Consider the following 24,590-nt stretch of genomic DNA (forward strand, 5'->3'; position numbering starts at 1 on the left):
CGGCGAGCTGTGGTCTCCAGGGTGCATGGGCTGGCTGCCTGCTCCTAGCCAGGCCTTCCGTGGAGTGCCAAGCTCCAAGCATGGCCAGCAGGGGCAAAGGCCACCACTCGGAGTCCTTGAGGCTCCTCGTGCCATGGCCTAACCCACCAAGGGGACCTCTCTCCAGTGCCTTCCTGGGCATCTCTGCTCCCTTCCCATGTGATGGCCACTCCTCCAGGGCCTGGGCAAACAGGAAAGCTGCCCGTGCCACCAGCCCACGACAGCAGCAGCTTCTGGTACCCAGAGCCAGCAATCCCTGGTGCACGCGGTGGGTGACAGGAGCAGTTGCATGCTGTGGGCCTCCTGGGTGTCCGGAGGGAACTGGCATTGCCGTTTTATACATGACATGGACAGAGGCACGGCACCAGCGAGGGTCCAGGGTCCCAGAAGAGCACTGTGGGGTGTCTTGTCGAGAGGTGGGTGAGACACAAGGACAGCTGCCAGGAAAGCACAGTGGGGTGAGGCCTGGGCGTCAGGGCAGTGGCCTTGGCAGGCGGGAGGGAGAGTCACACGCACAGCACATGCTGCATTTTGCTTTTTTTGGTGACCAGTGTCTCATGATGTCTGGGAGCACCCGGGCCGTCTGGACAAGTGCTGTTCAAGCTGTGGGTCATGACATCAGCTGAGGGTGCAGCCACAAAGCACAAACAAGAGACAAACTGAAAACGCATGGGCAGGTGTCAGCTCATAACCAGGCCTGTCCACGTGTACGAGAACGGGTGAGAATGGAAAGCATGCTGCTAACTGGATGGGATGGAACAGCCACGCCTGTGGGTGTGGACCCTCCTGAAGGCATTCTGTGGCCCCCAAGAGCATGTCTTTAAGACTGCAGAGTGCTCAGGGCAGGGCTGGCTGGTGACAACAAGCCTCCCTCGGAGGATATAGGAAGGTGGTGGGGGAGGGCTGGGATGGGCCGGGCAGCAGAGAGCAGGCCTGGGGGCAACACTACTCTGGAGCTCACCAAGGTATCAGGCCCCAGGTGGAGCAGGGCGAGGGGGTCGTCAGGAGCTTGCCACCTGCAGGGGCTGCAGCGCGATGGTGGCAGACAGACGCAGGCTGAGTAGACAGCAGGAGTGAGTAGGCTCGCCGCATCCCAGGCTACAGGGCCCATGTGAGGCCAAGGTGGCTGCTGAGGTCCTGGGTGAGCGGGCACCCCACAGCCTGCAGAGATGAGGGCTCGCCATTATCTAGACAGGGAAGGAGGGGAAGAGGGCACTGGTGGCTGCTGAGTGTGAGGGCTGGCACAGGTGTCTCCGCCTAGTCAGGCTGGCCACCCACCCCCCACGCCCAGTAGCAACACAGAAGATCAGACCCAGCAGGGGTGAGGCCTGGCCTACCATCCTGAGACAATGCTGCCCTCTTCTGGCCAGTGCTGGAAGGACCGGCTCACTGCCCACCAGCTGCATCCTGACTGGGGCAACCAAGGCCTGGGGCATTCTGGGACACGTGCTCTAGAAACTCTGCGAGGGGCCACGGTAGGTTAAGGCCCGCCCCCCAACCCACACCACCTGAGAAGTGAGGGAGGCAGGAGTGTCCCAGCTGCTTTCCCAACCAGAGCCCTCCACCTCTGCCCTGTGGGGTGAGCCTGCCTGGGACCTGGGGCGGCCTCAGGCCCGGAGTGCTGTGAGGGGTGGGCCCTCTCTGGGCGCACTGCTTCCCAGAATCATGCACCATGCGCCCCCTGCCCCAGCTGCAAAGCGTGCTGGCCTGCAGTGGCTCTGGTGCCCACAGCCCAGGCTGTTTGTGGAAGGAAGGGGCAGCACACAGGGGCTCAGAAGATGACCAGGAGGAGCAGGGGGATGAGTCCTGCTAGGGGCTGGACTGAGTGGGGAGGGGTCTTCTGGGGCCTCCCACTTAGGAAAGGCCTCAGTGACCTCAGGCACCTCGCTCCATGTGACCGTGCTGAAAGTTAATTAGCAGGCGTGCTGTGCTTTTGTAACCCTGTTCTTGAAGGTCTGCCCGGGTGCTTTAAAAAGGAAAACAAAAAGCAGCGAATGGCCCCTCTGATACAGTGACTTGGAGATGGGGTTCATGGTGAACCCGAGGGTCGCAGCAGGGAAAGGCTCTGAGAACAACAGCAAAACCCCAGAGGCTTGGTGGCTACAGGCCCCACACAGGGCCGCCTGGCTCTGAAGCAGGCCGAGAGGGTGTGCAGCCACCACAAAGTCCCACCCCTCACCCCTGCCTGTATTCGAGCGGGTGGGGCGGGATCCCGCCCAGAGAAGTGTGACGGGGCCCGGGGCTGGCTGGCTGGGGGAAAGGGACGGTCCTCAGTATGTCTGTCTCAGTCCTTGGCTGACAAGCCTGACCTGAAAGAGAAACCAGGGTGTCTGGATCACAGGCCCTCTTGGGCCATGACTGTGGCCAACAGTGGACTCAGCCTAGCTCCAGGGAAGCTGCTGGAAGGGTAAAGGATGGAGGAGTGGGAGGGGGCGCCTAGTCAACCCCAAACCCCACTTGGCACATATCATGGAGGACACTTTTGGGCTGAAGACACAGAACAGGACAGCCATGGGACGGGAGCTGTCTGAGAATAAACCAGGCCTGGTCCAAGCTCTGCCTGTGGCTCGCACCTCCAGCCTGTGCTGCAGAAGCAGCTGCTGGAAGTAGGCATCAGGGCCTGGCCTGCCCAGCTCAGTGAGGACACCGCGGCTGCCGCTCTTGCTCGAAGAGGGCCCACGCTGTGCTAGGTGGCCACTGCGAGAGAGGGAGGCAGGGGCTTGCCCTGTGATCACTGCCACGCAGCACGGCCTCGGTCAGCTCCCTGTGTGTGTATCCATGTGCGTGAGTGCTGGGGGAGTGCTCATATCTGGGACTGTGGAGAGAGGAATGGAAAAGGCTGGCCTCCCCTTAGTACCCCCAACCCTTCTCCAGTATAGCTGTATCATCTGGCTGCCCTGGACCGGCTCTGATTCCCTGCAAAATCCCATTCCTAGAAGCTAAAATATCTCTGGGGTATCTTCACCCAGTCAAAGGACTAAAACCCAGAGCAGGCCATTGCAGCAGGTGCACTGCTCTGGGAAGCGCTCGGCTTCAGGGGGAATTCTATGCTGGGTTCATGCTTTAGTTTCATACCTTAGGATGAAGTATCGTGGCTTTTATGTTGGGATAACAGAGTGATTTATTATTTACCGAACGCAGTAGGCGCTTGGCAGATCAATTTCAATACAACAATGGATTATAAATGCCGCCAGCAATCTGGCAGTAGCAGTAATCAACAAAACATGTTGTTCTAAATGCTGCATAATAAATTGACTACAATAAACTCATAATTATTCTACTGGCTACATTTCAAAGTCAGCACTAGAAAAATCAAATCACCAATTTGGACTTGGCATTGACATCCTCGGATCACTCCTGCCTTTACAGCTGCAGCCGGGAGATGCAGGTGCCATGTGCTGTCCCAGAGGGCCGAGGCCACAGCATCTGGGATTAGCCTCTCACAGGGTGAGGACCCTCTCTGGGGCAGATAAAGAGGGTCATAAAGGAGCAGCCACTTCCTCTGGGGTGTGCTGAGCCCAGAGGAGAAAAGCTCATGGCCACATGGCTCTGGCACAGGGCTCTCCAGCCACCCAGAAGTGCCCCCTGGACTGTGGGGACCCACTGGTGTGGCTGGGTCCCTGCCTCTGCCCTGAGACTGGGTTCCTATGTCCTGTCCTCCTGGCCCAGCCAGAATGGGCTACAGGGTTAAAGAGCGTCAGAAAAGGTTTCAGGGCTGGGCACCGTGGCTCACATCGGTAATCCCTGCACTTTTGGGAGGACGAGGCAAGAGGATCACTTAAGCCCAGGAATTCCAGACCAGCCTGAGCAACATGGTGAGACCCTGTCTTTTTAATATTAAAAATAAAAAAAATTCGCTGGGCATGGTGGCTTGCACCTATAGTCTCAGCTACTTGGGAGGCTGAGGTGGGAGGATCACTTGAGCTCAGGAGTTTGAGGCTGCAATGAGCTATGACTGTGCCACCGCACTCTAGCCTGGGAGACAGAGCAAGACTGTCTTAAAAAGAAAAGTTTCAGGAGGAGGCCAGGTGGTCTCTGGAGCCACTGGTGGGTCCACTGTATGGGGGCAGGGCTGCCACCCTCTCCTGCTCTAGTCACCTGCTGAGCCAAGTCTGAGTTTGCCAATTCCTTCCCTAAGTGCCTCTGGCCTCAACTGGGCCTGGTGCCCTCCTTGTGTCCAAGTTCCTTGGCCCACACACGGGGTGAGGTGCCTACACTGCAGGATCAGGGTGAGGAGCGGGTGAAAAAATCCACAGAGACACAGAGGGAGGGCCCGGTCACCTTGGGTCCCCAGGCTACGTGTAGGAGGAGAGCTGAGCTCTGCTCTGACCCTCCCAGCCCCGAGTATGGTGGGTACCCAGCCCCACCGTCTGTGGGGCTCACTGTGGTGCCAGACTGAACCAGGATCCATGGAGCCAGTGCTGTCGGGCAGGCCAGGGAGTCCACTGAGACCCAGCGTGCAGTGGGCAGCAGTTCCACCGGCCTGCCTCCGTTTGCCCCCTCAACCTGCTGTGTTCCTAACACAGCCCTACTGCTGCGGCATGTGCTGGCCCCACCCAAGGGCGAGCTGGGCTCCTGTCAGCGTGGCCCGAGCTGGAACAGCTCATCAGCTATAGACCTGGGTGAGCAGGGAGCCCGGGCAGTCTCAGCGGGCCATGTGCCCAAGGGCAGGGAGGACCCCGAGACTCAATGTGTTCCCGCAAATATTCGGCCCTGACAGCTCAACGTTCGGTGGCTCTCTGGGCAGCTGGTCGTCTGTCCGTAGGTCTGGGCATGTATGTTCCTGTCCTTCAGTGGGCATGTCTGGGGATTCTTGGGGATGGGCTCCCACCACTACCTGCCGTAGGGCGAGGCGGGGTCCAGCCCGTAAGCAGCCATCACAGGAACTCCTGCTGAAGGAGCTGGCACATTGGGATGGCTCCTTGATGGGGAGGCAGAGGCAGCCCAGCCGGGCACGACGCAGGCCTGAGAGGACATGCCACGCTGCTGGGGGGCAGAGGGCTCTGCGGGAGGCTTGTTCAGGTGCATCCGCCATAGAAGAAACGGCACCAAAGAACCGGGAGGGACAAGGCACCTCCTCTGCTGGTCAGTGACTACGGTGAAATGTCTGGAGGCCGAGACAGGGCCTGCGTGGGACCAGGACCAGGGCCAAGACAGAGCCATGGTCCCAGCATTGGGGCAGCTCTTAGGGGCTCTGCATTGCCTAGGCTGGCCCTGGTTGACATCTGGACATGCAGGGGACAGGCAAAGAATGTGGAGGGACTAAGCAGGGGCCAGGCTACAGGTACTCACATACCCCTTCCCCGCCCTGGGGCAGCCCAGCTGCTCTGTCCTGAACACTGAGGGGCTGTGGGTAGGATTGCAAGTCCTCCAATGAGAGAAGAGCCTACCCAAGGGGCGGAGGCCGCAGGGCCTGCCCACATCTCCTTGTCATGGCTTCTGTGAAGAGCTGTGAGCACAGCAAATCGTGCTCAGGAAAGCCCTGCACACAGCCGCAGGTCAGCACCGCCGATTTGCTGAATGCAGGGCCGCATAGGCCATGGGCTCCTGCGGCAGCAGGATGGGAGGTTTCAGAGCGTGGGAGGCTCCCTGGGGTCTTCCCAGCTCCAGACCAAGACATAAAGATGTGAGCGTGATGCCCCCTAAACGGAGAGGACAGCCTGGGCAGAGGCTGGGGATGGTTCAGGCACCCTCAGAGAGCCCACAATCCCAGGGCCCACAGGAAACCATCAGTGGCGGGCCCCTCTCCTGTGCCCTCTCTCTCAGTGTTCCCTGGGGTGGTGCAGGCTTTTGGCCCTGGAGAAGGCACCACGCAGGCCGATGGCCTTGGCAGAGAAGTCTGGGCCAAGAAGCCCAGGGACTTGCTGTGGTCAGCCCCCCTCAGGACAGGGACCCAGAGGCTTCTGGTACATCTTGAAGTTGAGTCCAACCTTGGCCTGGCTATTCACACACAGAGCCAGGGCCAGTGGCCCTACTTACCACATGTCCCCATTCTGGATCGTTCGGTCGTTGGGGGCCCCGGCATGTCCGTAGTGCAGCACGGCTGAGTTCTCACCACTGCAAAGAGCCAGGGGAGGGTGATCAAAGCCCATTCTTATGCAGCAGGCTCTGGAGGAGGGGATGGATGCCCAATCCCCTGCCCATGGGCAGTACTGTCCCTACCTCCAGCAGAAGCCCAGGCATGGCTGGACCAGGTCCACAGCCAGAGGGGAGGCTGGGGAACATGGTGGCCCTGTCACCCCGCAGCCACATGGCTGGCAACCAGCCTCAGTCTGTGGCAGAGCCTCCCGACTGAAAGCGTGGTTAGGCAGCTGCCCTCTGGGCTGGGATGTGGGCACCATATGGAGCACACGTAAAGCTTAGCAATGGGCTGGGTGTGGTGGCTCACACCTGTCATCCCGGCACTTTGGGAGGTCAAGACGGGTGGATCATTTGAACCCATGAGTTCGAGACCAGCCTGGGCAACATGGCGAAATCCCACCTCTACAGAAAATGCAAAAAAATTAGCCAGGTGTGGTGGCTCACACCTGTCATTCCCAGCTACTCAGGAGGCTGAGCTAGGAGGATCACCTGAGCCTGGGAAGTGGAGGCTGCAGTGAGCTATGATCATGCCACCATATTCCAGCCTGGGCAAAAGAGGGAGACCCTGTCTTTAAATTTAAAAAAGAGCAAAAAGGGAGAAACAGCAGTTCCTGGGCCTGAAGAAGGGCCCTATGGAAGCCCTCCTTTCCTGGTAGCCAAAGGGGAGAGGGCCTGTGGAAAGGGCCCCAGCTGTCCTGGAGCCGCCCTGGCATCCTGACCGGGCTGGAGAGACAGGAAACCAAGAGGCTCCTAGCTCCTCTGCCCGAGGTGGCTTCCCTAATGAGCGACGCCTTTAAGAAAGAAAGGATTTAAGTCTGTCCAAAGTGGGGGAAAAAAATCCCACCTGGGTGTAATATTTATGGCCTTGCTCAGGAGCCTCGGGAATCATAAAAGTAGAAATAATGATTTTCTCTCCATCCACCAGAGGAGAACATTTCCAAGGACTGAGATGTTCACATGTATTATTCATGTGTCAGGGACGTGCACACTGGCAGAGCTGCCCGGCTCCATCCCGGCGGGGCAGAGGCCAGACTCAAGGTGCAGAGCCCGGGCAGAAAGCAGCGAGACTGGCTGGGAGAGCCCAGGAGACAAGGGGGCCACGCCCACAGCCAGGATGTATGTGGGGACAGACACACCCAAAGGGACACATGCTGCTGTGCACGGCCTGGACAGCATGGCAGTGATCCCATATCACGGTCATTTCTACCATGTGTGTGCCTCCAAGCACACTCAGCCATGTGTTGATGGCACACACCCAAGCACACACACACCCACACAGAGCCCTGCCCCTCGCCACCATGTGCCATGAGCAGGCACACCAACAGTGACATGCACACCCACATATAGCAGCACTGGTCCCCATGCAGCCACACCCACACACAGACACACTGCCACCGCTTTCTGCACTGACCCTTCCACACTCCACCCCTGCTGCACACAGAAGCTGCCCAGCCTGAGCTCACAGCCCGGTCCCCACACGCTCTATGTGTGCCCGTGTGGAGGAGTGGCCTTCCTGTGCTTAGCTGCTGTGCTGACCAGCTGGGGACAGGAGGGAGGGGGTGCCAAGCAGCCTCTCTGCAGTGGGCAAGCCATGCTCCCTCCTTCATCCAGTGCCAGGTCCTTCAGGCAGAGGTCACCTCAGCTCCTGGAGTCTTGGGAGTGAGGAGCAACTTCCAAGCTTGGGCCGGGCACTGGTGTGGGCATGTGAGTGAGCAAGTGTGGCTGAGCTGGGGGATGGTGGAGCCCCCCCACTTACTAACTGCCCTACCTCCTCCCACTGGTCACCCCCAGGGGAGCCAGGGTGCCCCGCTTACCTGCCGCAGATGCAGGTGTAGGAGCTGTGGCGCATGCCACCCCGGGAGTAGCAGTAGTGCTCGAAGAGGCTGCAGGGGGAGAGATGCGTTAGGGTGGGGGCATCAGAGCAGGTACACCCCACTCCACAAGCCCCATGAACCCCAAGGGAAGTCCCTCGGCTCATGTCCTCCCCCGCTGTGGCCCCAAAATGGTCCAAACTCTCAGTGTGAGTCTGTGAGGCTTACAGCCTGGGGGTCAGTCACAGGCTGCAGAATCTGAGGCCAGTGTGCTGTGACGGGGAAGCTGGGGGGCCTAGCAGGGGGCAGCCATCTGCCGGAGGAGCTCGCCAGCCTCCCCTGCCATGGCGAGTGGCTTCCCAGGCACATCAGGACAGATGGGACTTCTGGAGCCTGGGCCCTGGGGGAAGCCGCGCTGGGGCAAAGGTCACACATTTCTGCAGAGTTGGAGGAAGTGATTCACTATGACTCCGTGCCCAGTGGCCACCACCCACCCTGCCAGGAGGGGCTGGATGCATGGCCTGTGCTCACCCGGGGAGAGGGCACAGGAGCTGTGGGCAGAAGGGGTGAGGGACAGGCCTCCTGCAGGTGAGGCAGGGGCAGGGTGGTCCTCAGGGATGTGGGAGAGGCGAGGCCTGGGGCACACATCCTGCTTCTCCCTTCTTGGAACAAGCCACATGCTCGCTGGGCCCCCTCCACAAGCTCCCACCCTGAGCAGGTGGGGCCACAGCCAAGTCTGGAGAGAAAGATAAGCCCCGGCCCCCAGGTTGAGCCCAGAGCCAGCACCGGGGAGGCCTCTAGGACGGCGGGTGGTAGCGCAGTCGCTGCATGGGTCTTTGAGCTCCAAGGGACTGAGTCATTCTGCCCTGGTCTTCCTCTGCAGAACCCAGCTGGTGAGGGGTGTGGTGGTGGGGAGTTGCCCTCACCCCCTCCCTGAGGCCTCGGCAAGAGCTTTCCTGCCAGACCACAGCTGCCACACCACAGCTGGTCCATCTGCCACCAGGTGAGGTAGGCCCAGGTGGCCCCCACCCACCCACCCCCCAACCAGGGCAGTCGTTGCGGCTGCCCAAGGGCAAGCCACGTGGCGGTCCTGCCCTGCACGTTCTAGGCCTGCCTTAGAGAATGTCCATACGGGAGAGTTTCATCTTCTAGGCACTGTCAACACAGATTATGTATAATTGTCATGATTAGGTATTAAGCAGTTGTTATGCAGGAATGGCTGTGGTAGATTCAATCGGCTTTCAGACTTGCCTTCCAAACCTCACAGGATAACTGGGTATCTGCGAGTGAAATATTTCCTGAAAATAAAGGATTTCAGGAACTGCCAGGGAGACAAGGAAGCTACATGCTCCCCTCTTCAGCCGCCCCCAGAATTGGTGGTGCAAGCGCTCAGGAGGCTGCTTCCACCTCGCTCCGGGGAGTCTCAGCGCTGTTTCGCCACAGTCCAGGCACGTTCCTACCAAGGCGGGCAAGGCCAGTGCCCCATGTGGCAAGCCCTGTGTGTCAGGCCAAAGAGGCGGCCTCAGAAGCCACTGCACACCTCTGTGGCGTCCTCCCAGACAGCCCAAGAAGAGGCCTGACCGACGCCGTCGAACAGGGGTGCTCCCTTGGCTTTGGGAGATGTGGTCCTGCACCGACAGAAGTGAACCTCAGGGGTCACATGGTCATTCTCGATGTGATGGGGACAGAGGGCCTCTGTGGGACAAGTGACCTGCAGACAACCACGGGCTGCACTGGGACGGGCTGGCTTCAGAAAAGACAGGCAGAGGGAAAGAGATGCCATCCGCATGTGCAGAGGAACTCACATATTCCACAACAAAGGAGAGGCAGGCCGGGCGCAGTGGCTCACACTTGTCATCCCAGCACTTTGGGAGGCCAAGGTTGGAGGACTGCTTGAGGCCAGGAGTTCAAGACCAGCCTGGGCAACACAGTGAGACCCCATCTCTTAAAAAAATCAATCAATCAATCAATCAATACAATAAAAAAAATCAGAAAGGGGAGGCAGTGAGGAAACTTGGCTCTCTCGCCTGCAGCAAGCTTCCCCCTGCATAACCCACTCGGTGGAGACAACTGTCTCTGAATGCCTTTGCTGCTTTTTAAGAAAAAAATAGTACTTTCACGAAGGCACAGCTCACAGGAGCACCAAACTAAAGAAAGGCTGACCCAGTTTTCACTGGCAAAGTGCGGCCCGACACTGGTCACCTTTGCCGGCCACGTTGACAACTCCACACACTATTCCACAGGAAGGAGATGGAAAGAGAAGGAGCACCACGTGCTGGATATTCACGCCAGCCTATAAGAGGCTGAAACGCTTCACATTGGACTTCAGCCCTGAATTTTGTTTTAAATGACCTTTTCCGACGCAACTTGAGGACACACTGGTGCTTTGGTGGCAATAACTGGGGGGCAAAACGAGCCCACGTTTTCTGCAGACTTTGGGCTTGGGGTGTGGACGCACAAGGGCACCCAAGTTCTGGGCAGATGTGGCAGTGACAGGGGCCTGTGGATACGTGTGAGCCAGCACAGTTTTAATCTTCAAGGGGTGCGCACTGAGGGGTGGACGCTCCAAACTGCGGCCCATGCTTGATGTGGAGGCAACGTGCGGCCCCCGCACAGCTGGGCCAGAGCTCTGGGCCAGAGCTCAGCGAGTGGTGCTGGGTTGACCAGGAGCAAGTGTGGGCTATGAGGACAGGCTGACAGCCTGTTCCACGGATGGCCCACATGCCATGGCAGTGGCAGCATCACAACTCCTCCAAGTGCGAGGCAGGAGGGGTCCAGCCAACTCATCCCTAGAGCAGGCTAGTTACTACCCACCCAAAATAATTAACACCCGGAACAGGCTCTCCAGCAGAGGGCAGCAGCCAGCAAGAGAGGCAGGAGTGCCACCGCCCCTCTGCAACCATCTCCGCAGGCTCCGTCCATAAATTTGCGACTCACACGCACAGCCCATGCAGCCCGGGTCCAGCTGGGTCTAACAGCCCCTGCTCCCTCCTGCTCACCTGGAAGGCCGATGGGGTGATGCACACACCCCAGCTAGGCTCAAGCCCAGCGTGCACCTCCTCCCCAGCAGCAGGAAGGGGCTTCCTGATTGGCTGAGAGGAGGCCGTGGTCTGCCTAAGTCCCAGCCAGCAACATCCTGGCTGCCATGTGGGCCCCGTTGTTTTTCCTTATGTGGCCATTCCTCTAACACCTTCGCCTATAAATTTCTCCCAGGCAAGACTCGGGTAGAAGAGGCTTGTATCCAGGCATAAGTGAGAGAGCCCTTAAACAACCAGGGGGAATCTACGTGAGTGGTGAATAATGAGGTGGATGGAGTTACTGCAGTGTCAGGGCGGCAGGCACATCTGTCAGTGCCAGGAGATGACAAATGGGGCAGGAGCAGCAAGTTCCCAGACCCAGATCTGCAGGAATGGGGTCCCCAGAGACCATGTCGCTGGGCCTCCCGCCGGGACCCACAAATCCAGCCCATGGAGCACTCCCGGCCACACGGCCCAGCTCCTGCCCTCAGAAGTTTATCACCGAACATGAAGACAGACCACAGTCCTACACAAATGCTGCAGCTGCCCAGGCAGCGGTGGAAGGGCTGCCTGGCAGCGTGTCGACCAAGCTATGTGCCTCGAGCACGGGTGGGGTGGTGCCGAAGAGGTCAGTGAGGTGGTGTAAGGGGCGGCCCTGGCCACATCATTCCCTTTCCCCGGCTGGGCCTCAATGGATCTCAGGTACCCAAGAGGTGGAGAGGGGAGGCTGGGCCAGGAACAGGAGCTTGGGAGCAAAAATAGGCAGAGCTGGTGGAGCCCCCTCAGTTGGACGGAGGGCTTAGGAAAGCAGGTAGTCGGGACATGGGGTTACAAACCTGAGGTGGGGAGAGTCTGTTCCGCACCCCAGTCCCTATGCTGGGCTCCCTGCTCTGGGCCCCACATACCCAGCCTTCTGGGACTCAACACCAATCTCAAGGGCAAATCTTGGCTCTGCCGCTGGCCAGCTGAATGGCCTCTCCGTGCCTCAGTTTCCTCATCTGTAAAATGGGGATGATACTGGTGCCTCCCTCCCAGGGCTGCTGTCAGTCAAATGATTTAACATAACATGGAGTATACAGAATAGTGCTTGGCACCCAAGGAGCTCTGTGCACAGTGATCTAGCCATCGTGGTCACTGTTCAGAGGCCTGGAGGGCGCCTGGAGAATGGGGATCCCTCCTCAGGCAGCAGGAGAGGAGGTCGTGGGCATCCTGTGCCAGGCTTTGAGAAGCAGCCTCTTGACTGTTCCTTTAAAACCAAAGAGAATCTGCATAGGTCCACGGCCCGGACACCCACTCCCGCACCCTCCAGGCAGCCAAGTTCTCTACAGAAGTCCTTCCTGGGCCCACACACTCCCAGCGTCTCCAGAATGTTCACCAGCGAAAACGCGGAGGTGTGTCCTCTGCACCAGCTACCGGGACACGTGCACACAGACAGGCTTGTGGCTGGACAGAGGGCGCCTGTGCCCACCATCCCTTCATGGCTGCCCCTCACCCTCACAGAGCTGACCCAGGGTCCCCACCTTCCCGGGGTGGGCCTGGGACGTGTAAGAGGGAGAGAGCCACAGAGAGTGAGAAGTACCTCCTGACGTTTGGGGCCAAGCAGTTATGCTGTGTATAGTCGTCTCAGCACTAAGTTGCTTATAATTCACATTCATTTATTTTAGGTAATTGCTGCGATATTTTCTGGGTATACACGACCATAATTGTGTAATTAACGTGATACACCAGTTACTAAAGGAAAATCCTTTTCGGAATAAGGGCCATGCAGTCCTGCAAGGAATGCCCTGAGACACCTGGGGCTGAGCAGAGGGTGTCTTACGGTCCCCAAAGTGGGAGCAGCCACTATGAAGGACTTGGAGCCAAAACCGGATGTTTCTACCGGTGGAGTCCTGGCATAGCTCCTTTTGCATGCAACCAGAAGCATGTGCTACATTCTTCTTCAATTCCCATGGAAGGAGGGCAGCTGCTCCACGCCCTTCTTCTGGGGTGACCAAGTGGGTCACCAGAAGGCACAGGCGAAGTCGCCCAAGCCCTACCCTTGGAATCGCCACCAGGATGGTACCAGCGACCTATCCAAGGCTCTGCCCCAACTCCCAGGCGGGACCCGGCTCCTTTAGCACTGTTCCCTGTGGGTCTCCCAAAGAGCAGGCACTGGGACTTGGCAGTGAACTGGGGGGCTGTCCCGTGCCTCCCCTTCCCCAGGCCCCAGCGTGAGGACAAACAGAGAGAAAGCTAGGAATGAACACCCGCTGAGGCTCTGAGTGCCTGAAATGAGCAAGAGGCATTCACGTGAAGTGTTACCAAGAAGGGACTGACCTGAAGCCTCGGACTAAAGCCAGAAATGCATGATTAATAAAACTGGTGCTAGCTGGTCAGCATCACCATGTAGCCGGCACCAACATGGCAGCATCAGACACAGGCCGTCTGCTGCGGATGCGGTGCTCGGCTTCAGCAGCTTGCTCTGCTGCCCGGAGCTCCTCACTCCCTCCTCTCGCTGCTCCCACCCCAGTCCTGGCCTATAGACAGAGACTGTTTGACCTGGGGCAACGCCCTCCTACCAGGACTTCCCAAAGGCCAGCCAGCATGGTCACAGGGTATATGGGGCCAGGTGTCTTGGGCTTGCATGGACCATCTCCACATGGCCAATCAGATGAAGTCACACTCCTAGAGCCCCACTGCCGCCCAGGTCACTCTCGCTGACTACTCAGCTCCTGCCAAGGGGGCCCCACAAGGCACTGCATTGTGGGGAGGGGTGGGCAGACTGATCCAATCCAGGCCCTGCTGCCCACTTGGTCTGATGCTTGAGGCACGTTGTGTAGCTGCTCCAGTAAGAAAAACTGAACACTCAACTGCAGCATTTAGCATGACAACAACTCTTTGGGGGCTCAGGGATTTTCCCACTGCACAGAGGAGGATGCTGCAGCTCAGAACAATGATGGGATGGGGTCAGGAAACCCAGTGAATCCGTGTTCGGGCTTCGAGTCCATGCAAGGTCTCCGACTGCAAAGCGTATGGTCTTGACCCGGATGCCTCTGAAACCTCAGGTCTGTCAGTAAGTGGGGGCTGGAACAGTGCTGACCTCGGGGCTTGCTGTGAAGGCTGAAGATGCAGGGAAAAACTTCAATTCCATAAACACTGGCAGTGGGTGATGCCATGGCTAATGCCTTCCGGGGCCCTGACCTCGCACCCATGCACGAGGCTTGAACTGAGCAGAAACAGGTCTGCAAGGACAACTGGCCCACCAAGTCCTGGGCGAAGGTGCCCCAGGCCAGCTGGTGGAAAGCAGAAGCTGGGGTCTGGGGGACGCCTGGGATGCTGAGGCCCCGCCCAGAAGGGGGGGATCCGCCAATCACAGGCAAGGGCAGCGGCCAAGACGGCAGCGGTCACAGCAGGAGGAAGAGACACGACAGACAGGAGCATCTCACCCTCTCTCTGAGAGCTGCCTTATCAAGCCACGAGATAATTAGCATTTTAATTGGATAATTGGGAATTCTAAATTGCCTATCTTGTATTAAGCATAACTGAGGACATAACATGACATTCAATTAACAAATCTTCCCCTTTATTTTCAACGTGCTTGATTAGGTTGAGTTTCTGAGTTCCTCGGATCAGTTACTGGATAAAACATTCTATCTCCTTCTCCGTCCCCAAAGCTCTGGCTCGTCAGACTGTAATATACTTATGCTTTATATGTACGTGGAGAAGTCTTAGAAATCCTCTGCACAAAGAAAAAAAGCCACTGATCATGTTAACACCCAGAGGTCTTCTCTAGCCAATATTTTGTTGAACATCCTTCCAGGCATTTTTTTAAACGTACAAACACAGATTAATATTTAATAATTATTTTAAAAATAATTAGCTGGGGCTGGGCACGGTGGCTCACGCCTGTAATCCCAACACTTTGGGAGGCCAAGGTAGGTGAATCACCCGAGGTCAGGAGTTCCAGACCAGCCTGACCAACATGACAAAACCCCGTCTCTACTAAAAATACAAAAATTAGCCAGGCATGGTGGCGGGTGCCTTAATCCCAGCTAGTTGGGAAGCTGAGACAGGAGAATTGCTTGAACCTGGGAGGTGGAGGATGTAGTGAGCCGAGATCACGCCAGTGTACTCCAGCCTGGGTGACAAAGCCAGACTCTGTCTTTAAATAAATAAATAAATAAATAAGCAAGCTGTAATTAAAAAACCAAAACAAAACAAAACAAAAAACTCACCTTTTTACGGAAGTAGGATGTACATACAGAAAAGAACCCAAATCCTACAGACACAGCACAATGGCCCGGCACAACCTGCACACACCTGCGTGCCTGGCCATACTCCTGGTCGGTCTCTCTTCCCCAGGGGTAGCCTAATTCCTGTCATCATAGATTAGTTTGCCTATTTTTGAACTTCATGTAAACGGAGTCAAACAATATGGTCTCTTTTGTGCTGGCTGCTTCCGCTGCTCATGTTTGTGGAGCCGTCTAGGTGGGCAGCAGTCCCTGGTTGGTTCTCACTGCTGGCCTGTGTTCTGCTGCGGGGGTGGGTCCCGTGTGTTTCTCCATTCTTCTGTGGGTGAGCATTCGGGTTGTTTCCAGATCGTAGCTATTATGGGTAGTGCAGTCATGAATGTTCTTGTACAGTCTTTTGGGGCCCATGTATGCATCTCTGGTTGAGCAAACAGCCAGGAGTAGAAATGCTGTGTCACAGGGTTCTGGGGGGGTCAGCTTTATAGACAAAGTCCAACAGGTTTTCTGAGTAGTCGTATCTACGTGGTCATTGTCCTAAAACTTCCTCCCCTCCATACCTGTGAATGGGACCCAAACTGGGCTGAAACGAGTCTGCAAGGACAAACAGCCTCACCCGGTCCAGCGCAGGGGCTGGGCTGACCCACTCAAGAGTCTTGTTAAACATTTTCCTTATCAACAGATACATGTACGTACTTTTTATTCTTGTTTTTCATTTTTATTTTTAAAGAAAGGGTATCACTCTGTCGCTCAGGTTGGAGTGCAGTGGTGCAATCATAGCTCACTGCAGGCTCAAAGTCCTGGGCTCAAGTGATTCTCCCCCTTCAGTCTCCTGAGTAGCTGGGACTACAGGCATGCACCACCATGCCCAGCTCAATTTTTTAATGTTTTGTGGAGATGTGGGTCTCACTATGTTGCCCAGGCTGGTCTGGAACTCCTGGGCTCAAGCAATCCTCCCACCTCGGCCTCCCAAAGCTCTGGTATTACAGGTGTGAGCCACTGTGCCTGGCCTATTTTTATTTTTAATGCTGTCACTATGTCCAGAATCTGACCACTTTTCTCCACCACCACTGCTCCCTCCCTGGTGCAGGCCATGGTTCTCTCTCCCTCGGGGATGGCGACAGTGGCTGGGGACGGTGAATGGTGATGGTGGTCTGGCTGGCCGCCCTGCTTCAGCCCTTGTCCCCTACAGAGTGTGTTCCACAAACGGATCTTTCCACAACTTAAGTAGAATCACAGGACTCCTCTGCTCACACCAACCATGGCTTCCCATCGGCAGCCCACCTCTCCCTTACTCCCCCGTCATGTCTTGTCTTCTTAGTCGAACTTCTCACTGCCTCTGGAACTGCCAGGCAAGTTCCCACCAGGCCACTGGATCAGTTTTTTCTCTCTGTCTGGAGTGTCCACCCCAGACAGCCATAGCATGCTCTCTCCAGCTTCAGGTCTCTCCTCCCCTTCACAGGGAGGCATCCTGAGTCCCTGGATAAAGGTAGCTCCCTCCCCTGTAACCCTCACCACCATCCGACATGTTTATCTAGCTATCCCTATCAATCAATCAATCAACCAATCCATCAATCCATCAATCATCTGTCTACATCTACCTACTTATCATCCATCTACCCATCCGTCCATCTATCCATCACTCTGTATCTATCTACCTACCTATAATCCATCTACCCATCCATCCATCACTCTATCATCTACCTATTATCCATCTATCCATCTATCATCTATCTACTTACCTATCATCCATTTACCCATCCATCCCTCTATATCTACCTATCTACCTAACTGCAATCCAACTACCCATCCATCCATCACTCTATCATCTATCTACCTACCTGCCTACCTATCATCTATCTATCCATCCATCCATCCATCCCTCTACCATCCATCTACCCATCTATCCATTCTTCTATCAATCATCTATTTCTGTCAATCTACTTACTTATCATCCATCCCTCTCTCCCTCCATCCATCCAACCATCCATCCATCCATCCTTCTCTATCTATCCATCCATCCATCCCTCTATATCTATCCACCCATCCATCTATTCCTCTATCAATCATGTTTCTATATCTATCCATTTATCATCCTATCTAGTCATCCATCACTCTATCAATCACCTATTTCTATATCTACCACTTACCTATCAACTATCCATCCAGCTATCATCCTATCTATCCATCCATCCATCCATCCATCCATCCATCCATCCATCACCAAGGTGATGATCATCCATTTCTGTATCTACCTACTACTTACCCACTTATCATCCATCCATCCACCCATCTATCCATTGATCTCTAGCCTCCCATTAGGCTTAAGCTTTATCTTTCTGTTCACTGTAGTTTCCAGAGACCAGAATAGTGCTTGGCACATCACAAGTCTTTGGTATACCTCTGTTGAGTGACTGAATAAGTAAACGGCTGTATGAGCAGCACCACAGCCTCTAATTGACTTAACCAACTTCCTACTGTTAGAGATGGAGGCTGCTTCTGCCTCGCTGTATGATGGCCACCCATGGCCTTATGCCTCTTTACTGTCTTCGGGCTAAATTCCTAGAAGGGAGATTATTGAGCAAATGCACATTTCCAATTCTCAGGGCATGTTCTGCAAAAAGCACCCCTGAACACTCAAGGATTTTGGGGTCCTGAGCAGCACACCGCAGGGCCTGTCTGCCTGCAGGACTGGGAATCTGGTGGGTGAAACACTGTTTCACTGATGAACTAACAAATTTTAACATGCTTATATGTCTATTTCCTCATATTTCTTCCTTTCTGAATGACTTGTTCCTTTTTAAAAAAAAAATGCGAATGTTCATCATTTTCTTATTGATCCTTAAGGGATTTATACAGGAAGAACACAGGCAGTGGATCTGACTATCATTTATGTAACAAGTTTCCCCTTTGCTCCTTAATTTTCTTTATGGCATTTCTGGACAGATAATTTACATTTTTATTGGCCAGATCGGTTACATTTTTTTCTTTATGGCTTCTTCCTTTAAGAAGTCGTTCCCTACCCCTATGATTATATAAACTCTATCATCTTTTGTGGGCTTCTTGTTTGCACATTTACTCAATCAATCAACCTAAAATTTATTGTGATGTAGGTCATGAGGCAGAATGCCATCTGATTATTTTCTTTGCTCTCACTAACTGCCCCTTGTGCGCTGGCTTGGAGCACCGTCTTGTTGAAAGAGAAATCCTTTACACAACAAGCGTGGTTGGGGGCTGCACCTGTCACCTGCTCCTGTGCTGGGACTTCCCACTGCCCTCACTGGGGCTTTCAGGGCAAGTCCACCCCCTCCCCAAGCAGCTGGCCCCATTGTGACCCCCTCCAGTAAGTACCTTCTCTACTGATTTTCAGGAAGAAGGGCAGGACATCAGGGGCAGAACTCGACTGGTGCCTGGGAGGCTGACAACACAGAGCAGGAAGAAACTCAAAGCTCGCAGTGCCTGCCTCGAGGGAAATTCAGAATCTGTTACTCTAGACCTGTGTTTGGTACATTGAGCAAGCGAGGGAGCTCCGGCTTTGGAAGGCCTGGGAAGAGCTATGTAAACACAAGCACCATTGGCCAATTGTTCTCTGACTTATTCTGGGATCAACACCTGCTCATGTCTGACCCAATCTCACTGGTCCATGCCGACCGCAGACATAACACCTTTCTTGGCCCTAGAACAAAAACTACCCCTTTTAAAAATGAACAGAAGGCCGGTGTGGTGGTGCATGTGTGGTGGTGTACACAGGAGGATGAGGCGGGAGGATCGCTGGAGCCCAGGAGTTTAAGTCCAGCCTGGACGACATAGTGAAACCCTGTATTAGTCCATTTTCAAGCTGCTGATGAAGACATACCTGAGACTGGGTAATTATAAAGAAAGAGAGGTTTAACGGACTCACAGTTCCATGTGGCTTGGGAGGCCTCACAATCATGGTGGAAGGCAAGAAGGAGCAAGTCCCATCTTACATGGCGGCAGGGAAGAGAGAAAATGAGAACCAGTGGAAGGCGTTTCCCCTTATCAAACCATCAGATCTCATGAGACCTATTCACTACCAGGAGAACAGTATGGGGGGAAGCACCCCCATGATTCAATATCCACACAGTCAAACCATATCAGACCCCAGCTCTTTAAAAAACAACAACAACAACAAAAAAACCAGGTTACCCTCAGATACATCCAGAGAGGCTCAAACCACATGACCAGGAAACAAAAAGAATTGCCAAAGGCCAGGTGCAGTGGCTCACACCTGTAATCCCAGCACTCTGGGAGGCCGAGGCGGGCGGATCACTTGAGGTCAGGAGTTCAAGACCAGCATGACCAACATAGTGAAACCCTGTCTCTACTCAAAATACAAAAATTAGCCAGGTGTGGTGGTGCGCATCTGTAATGCACCGCTGCGCTCCAGTCTGGGTGACAGAGTGAGATTTAGTCTCAAAACAAACAAACAAACAAACAGGCTTGCCACAGTGACAGATAATCCTAGTTCAACACAACCCAGAGGCCACTGTCCCTCTAAGGAACACTGGCACCCTGTCTCCATCCTCCCCGGGAAGGTGTGGGGGAAGCAAGCCAGGTATGCAGGGAGCTTTCCGGAGGGGCGGGCAGGGGCAAGGGGAGGGAAGCGGCTGCCTTTGAGCTCACATTTCCCCCCAAAGCACAATACGAGTCCACCCACGGGATATTATGTGGTACCCCACTAGCATATTTCCTTCATGCACTAGGTATTTATTTTAAAGCGTTCACTTCTGTTAATGGCAAATTAGATTGGGTTTCATTCATGATGAGGATAAAAAGCCTCTTAAAACATATATTTAAAGGAAAAAAAAATGAGTCAATTGAAAGAAAACGATTGAGCAGATAATAGTAGAGGTGGGACAAGAACTTGACCGAAACTGCCAGGGCGTCCTGTGGAATGACTAACTCTGGGAGGTTCCACCTTAATACTTCTTTGAGGAAAAGCCTGGTTTTTCGTTCTTGGGCAAGGCCTTTGGTTCAGAAGCTCCCCAAGACCCCAGATGGCAGGTGGTGGGATGCAGCCTCAAACTCCTGGGCTCAAGCAATCCTCCTGCCTCAGCCTCCTGAGTAGCTAGGACTACTGGCATGCACAACCACACCTGGCTAATGTGTTTATTTTATTTTAGTTTATATTTGTAGAGACAGGGTCTTGCTATGTTGCCCAGGCTGCTCTCGAACTCCTGGCCTCAAGTGATCCTCCCACCTTGGCCTCCCAAAGTCCTGGGATTAACAGGTGTGAGCCACTGCGCCCGGCCCAGGTTCAATATTTAGGGAGCACACGTTTGGCAGAGGATCTCAGGTCTCATGCCACTGCACTCCAGCCTGGCCAACAGTGGGAGACACCCAGATCCCACCTTGTAGAGTAAGGACAGAATCCCCGAGTCACCCCTTCGAGAAAAAGAAAGTGCTTTACTTTGGATTCCCTCTAGGGCATTTTTCTGTTCTGTGTTGAAAGAGTCCAGCACTACTTTATTTCTAAACATCAAATTCCTTTTTCAGCCTTACAATCTGAAAATACTTCACAAATGTGTCGTTTCAGATCTAACTTTCTCTGGAAAGTGCTGTTTCCTATCAATGCCTTTCCAAAGCACTGTCGCACCTGGGCCCAGCTCTGGGCAGCCCCTGCAACTCACTCAGTTCATCCTGAGGGTCTAGTACCCAGTTCCCTCCCTACTGCCCTCCACTGAGGGTTCTGGAGAGGAGAGGAGAAGCAGTCTGTCCACATGGACACAGAGCCACTCTCGGTGCTGTGAGCACAGGACACTGGATACAGGGACCTGGTCACCTGGGAGGCAGCGTCAAACCAGTGGTCAATGTGCAGCAGGTAACCTCAGTTTTCCCATTAGGCTGGAGGGAACCAGGAGGAGCCGGGTCACTGCAGCCCCAGATCCCCAGCACCTGCAGGAAGCGAGGACCACAGACGCCTGTGAAAGATGTCTCCTCTCTGAGAAGGTTCTTCCAAGCATCAGGAACCACAAGGCCCAGGACGTAGCGAAATGTGCCGTGGAGGGAGGCCCAGATACCATCTGGCAGGGCCAGCCTGGGCGGGCCCTAGGTGGGCAGGGCCCCTCCACCACGTGCGGCTGTGTTTTATGGCAGCGAACCGGCTGTTAAGCGTGAACTGCCGACAACCCCTCTTCTAATGAGCCTTTCCATCCTCAATCACGACTCCAAACGTTATTTTAGTCACACTTGGCTGAAGGAACAACAGGAACACTATTTATCACTTTGAAAGTCTTTATCTACTTAAGATGATGAATGGGGGTGGTAGTCACGCTGCCTCTACAGAGATCAGCCCTGAAAAGAGGAGTGCCTTGGCCAGGGATGTACTCCAAGCATGGCGCTGGGGAGGCGGAGGCTGTCGTGGCTCGTGGCATTTCTAGCATGTTCTGCACCTGTGCCCCATCAGGAACCTCTCGGTGTGGATGCCACCATCCAGGTTCTCAGCACCCTCTCGTGGCACAGAGGTAGGAGGTGGGGGAAGTGGGACAGCCCCAGGCGCCCCCCATCGGTCCCCAACTGCAGCAGGATGTCCACTTTGGCTCCACAGAGGATGGGAGGGGCGATTTAAGAACCAACTCACGTGTCCTAAACCTTTGCTGCTGACACCCCAGAGACTCAGGGTATGTTCCAAAAAATACTCCTCCAACCGGAGGATGCCAGGAATAACTCCTGCGAATTCAACTTTTGGGTAGCTTAAACCTATTTATCAATAGCTAATTAATAAGGTCTAAGTCTTTGGATGACAGGATGATTAAACTGGTTTTGAAATAATCCATTTTTAATTAAAATGCTACCCTCTTTTGGCTTCTGGATATATTCAAAAGGAAGCCTTAACAGATGTCTTGTTTTTAAATATACATTATACAAGGCCAATAATTAGAAGAATTTGTGCTTTTAATTATATCTTAATTATTCTTTGCCTATCGATGCAAAGTTAAATATCCTTTTTTTTATGACACTAACACTAGTTCCTGAAGCCAGTAGATTGCTAGCAGGAATTCTGTGTGTGAACAGCAGCGACAGTGCCTGTAGGCAACCCATATCCCCATCCTGGCAGGCGGCAATCTGATCATGGCAAAGCACTGGCTCTGGGCAGTGATCTCCCGGCCCCCACCCTGTAAGAGACATGCTTGAAGACAGAACTGGTCGTTATGTGATGAGTGCCTGGGCCCCTCTCCTGTATAGTCAGGAGCCAGGAAATTCCTTGACTTTACACGCCAGCCTGAACACACTCTGAAGCATCTCACCAGCGCCACCCACTGTAATTTAGAAAATTCGCACAGTGCCGAGGAGGGCTTGGAGGACGCGGAAGAGGGAGTCAAGCTCACGGATGCCGGGCTTCCCGATGTGCCTTGCTGGGTCCCCACAGGGAGCCCGGGTATCATACACCTGTACAGCGTACCCCGAGCTCCCTCTTCCGGGACCCACACCAACACCCATCCCAAGCCCACCCACTTCTAGCACCTTCTATCAGACGCCTTCCACACTGACCCTCATCCACCTGCCAGTCTTTAACAGGTCCCCTACTGGCCCACCTTCCCACCAGGAGGTCATGGCTATAGGGGTCTCAGTGGACTCCTGGCAGCTGCTGCCCCTCAGGAGACGGGATGATGTCCACACTCCACCTCCTGCTCACCACCAGTTACCAGCAAAAACCACCTGCACGCCAGGCATTGATACCCCTCTCCAGAATCTCCCTGGGTTCCCCAAGGGGCCTCTCCCTCCTCTCAATACCAAAAGCCCTCTGTACGCAAGCCCCTCCCCACACTCCTACACTGCAGAGCTTTCAGCCTGGCACCCTCCCGTTCCCTCCCAGTCTTGAAGGGCACTCCTAGAGGCAGGCCCATGTCACCCACACCCAAGGCTGGTCACAGTGATGAACACACAGTAGGTCCTCAGTAAACATCTGAAGAAAGGGTAACGGATGCCAGGAATAGCAGGCTTGAACATGCCAACAATCCAAAGAGAACATTCACACGTACGTGTACACATGCATATGCGCACACATCCACAGGCAGCCAAAACCCCGTCTGCCCAGGAGCAGCCCTGAGTGGAGATCTAGCCCTGTGTTCCCTCTGCTTCCTCTTTCTGGACACGTATCTTAGCCTTCCTGCAGCTAGGCTGGGACCATAGGACTGACTCTCATTCCAAGAGGAATACAAAGTGACACGTGCTGCTTCCAGGCCATGGCTTTTACGAGTGGGTGTGAATTCTCCATGTTCTCTCTCTTCCTTCTCAGAGCGGGCAGAGTTGGGCAGTGGAAGCAGCCCTGCAGCCCTGCTGGAGGAGAGCTACTGGGCCCGCCACAGATGGCAGCATGAGCAAGAAATGAGCCAAGTCACCGAGATCTGGGTTTCTGTTGTTACTGCCCCAAAGGCTACCCTATACTGACTAATACACCTGGGGATTTAGAATACAGCAAAAGTGGAATTTTACACTGGGGGGCAAAGACATTATTCCAAAGACAACAGGTCACTTAGTCATTATGTAGGGGCAGAAAAGCCAGAATCCTTGTTTATATATTATTCTTAAATGCGGTTTACCTCAGTTAACGTATTAAATATAAAAAACAAAACCATGCGGGCGGAAACACAGATATCTATTAAACTATACACACCAGTGTTTGAAATATTTCATAATTATGCAAAAACTATTATTTAAAAGAAAGTCATTAGACTATAGAGATAGAAAAAGCATGCTGATAACTAGATTATATTGGGGTAGCAGAAAAAGCAACTCGCAAAGGCATAAACTATACAGGAAAGGACCAATGTGACAACTGATATTTACAATTTCTGTATATCAGATTGGGAAAAATATTTTCAACACACAGAACAATAATACAAAGAGCCCGATTACAAAGCAATAAGTCACCCACGAATGTCCCCATTGCAACTGGGCAAGGGACTGACAACCCACAAAGATAAATGCCCAAGAAATACTTACAAGAGAATTAAGCTCGTAGGTAATCAAATAAGCAAAAATAAAGATGGGGTATTACTTTTCCCTAATCAGAATGATACAGGTGAATAACAGAAATAACACAATTAATCTTGAGGCCTGGGTGGGTACACCAGCACTCATGGTTTGGGAGGAGGGGTGTCCTACACACTGGCTGAGAACATGGCTTCTGGAGAGAGGCCACCTGGCTCCTCTAAGACCCATCTGTCCACTGTGGGGTTTCTATAATGCACAGAGGATACTACACTCCTCTCTGCTCCCCCCATGGGATTAAATGAGAACATCCCCGGGAAGCACACGGTATCTGCTCACCAGACACTAACCCAGCCCCAGCCTTTAAGGGAGAACAACTTTTCTAGATGGCACTGGGCTTTGGGCGCCAACATTTTCCCAGCAATTCCACTTGCAGGAGTTTACCCCAAGTAGACGGTCAG

The 24,590-nt window shown here is 54.2% G+C and overlaps 1 protein-coding gene across 1 annotated transcript in view; it reads right to left on the minus strand.

Annotated features, from left to right (window-relative positions):
• Positions 1-24,590, minus strand: part of PEPD (peptidase D) — a 140,639-nt gene that overhangs the window by 18,885 nt on the left and 97,164 nt on the right. Inside the window, exons 10-11 of the mRNA XM_033225627.1 lie at positions 7,935-8,003; positions 6,019-6,096 (exon numbers count right to left, since the gene is read on the minus strand). Coding sequence (XP_033081518.1) covers positions 6,019-6,096; positions 7,935-8,003 — 147 coding nt within the window. The remainder of the gene's footprint in view (positions 1-6,018; positions 6,097-7,934; positions 8,004-24,590) is intronic.

Source organism: Trachypithecus francoisi, unplaced genomic scaffold, assembly GCF_009764315.1.
Source record: "Trachypithecus francoisi isolate TF-2019V2 unplaced genomic scaffold, Tfra_2.0 Lachesis_group12, whole genome shotgun sequence".
Classification (NCBI taxonomy): Eukaryota; Metazoa; Chordata; class Mammalia; order Primates; family Cercopithecidae; genus Trachypithecus; species Trachypithecus francoisi.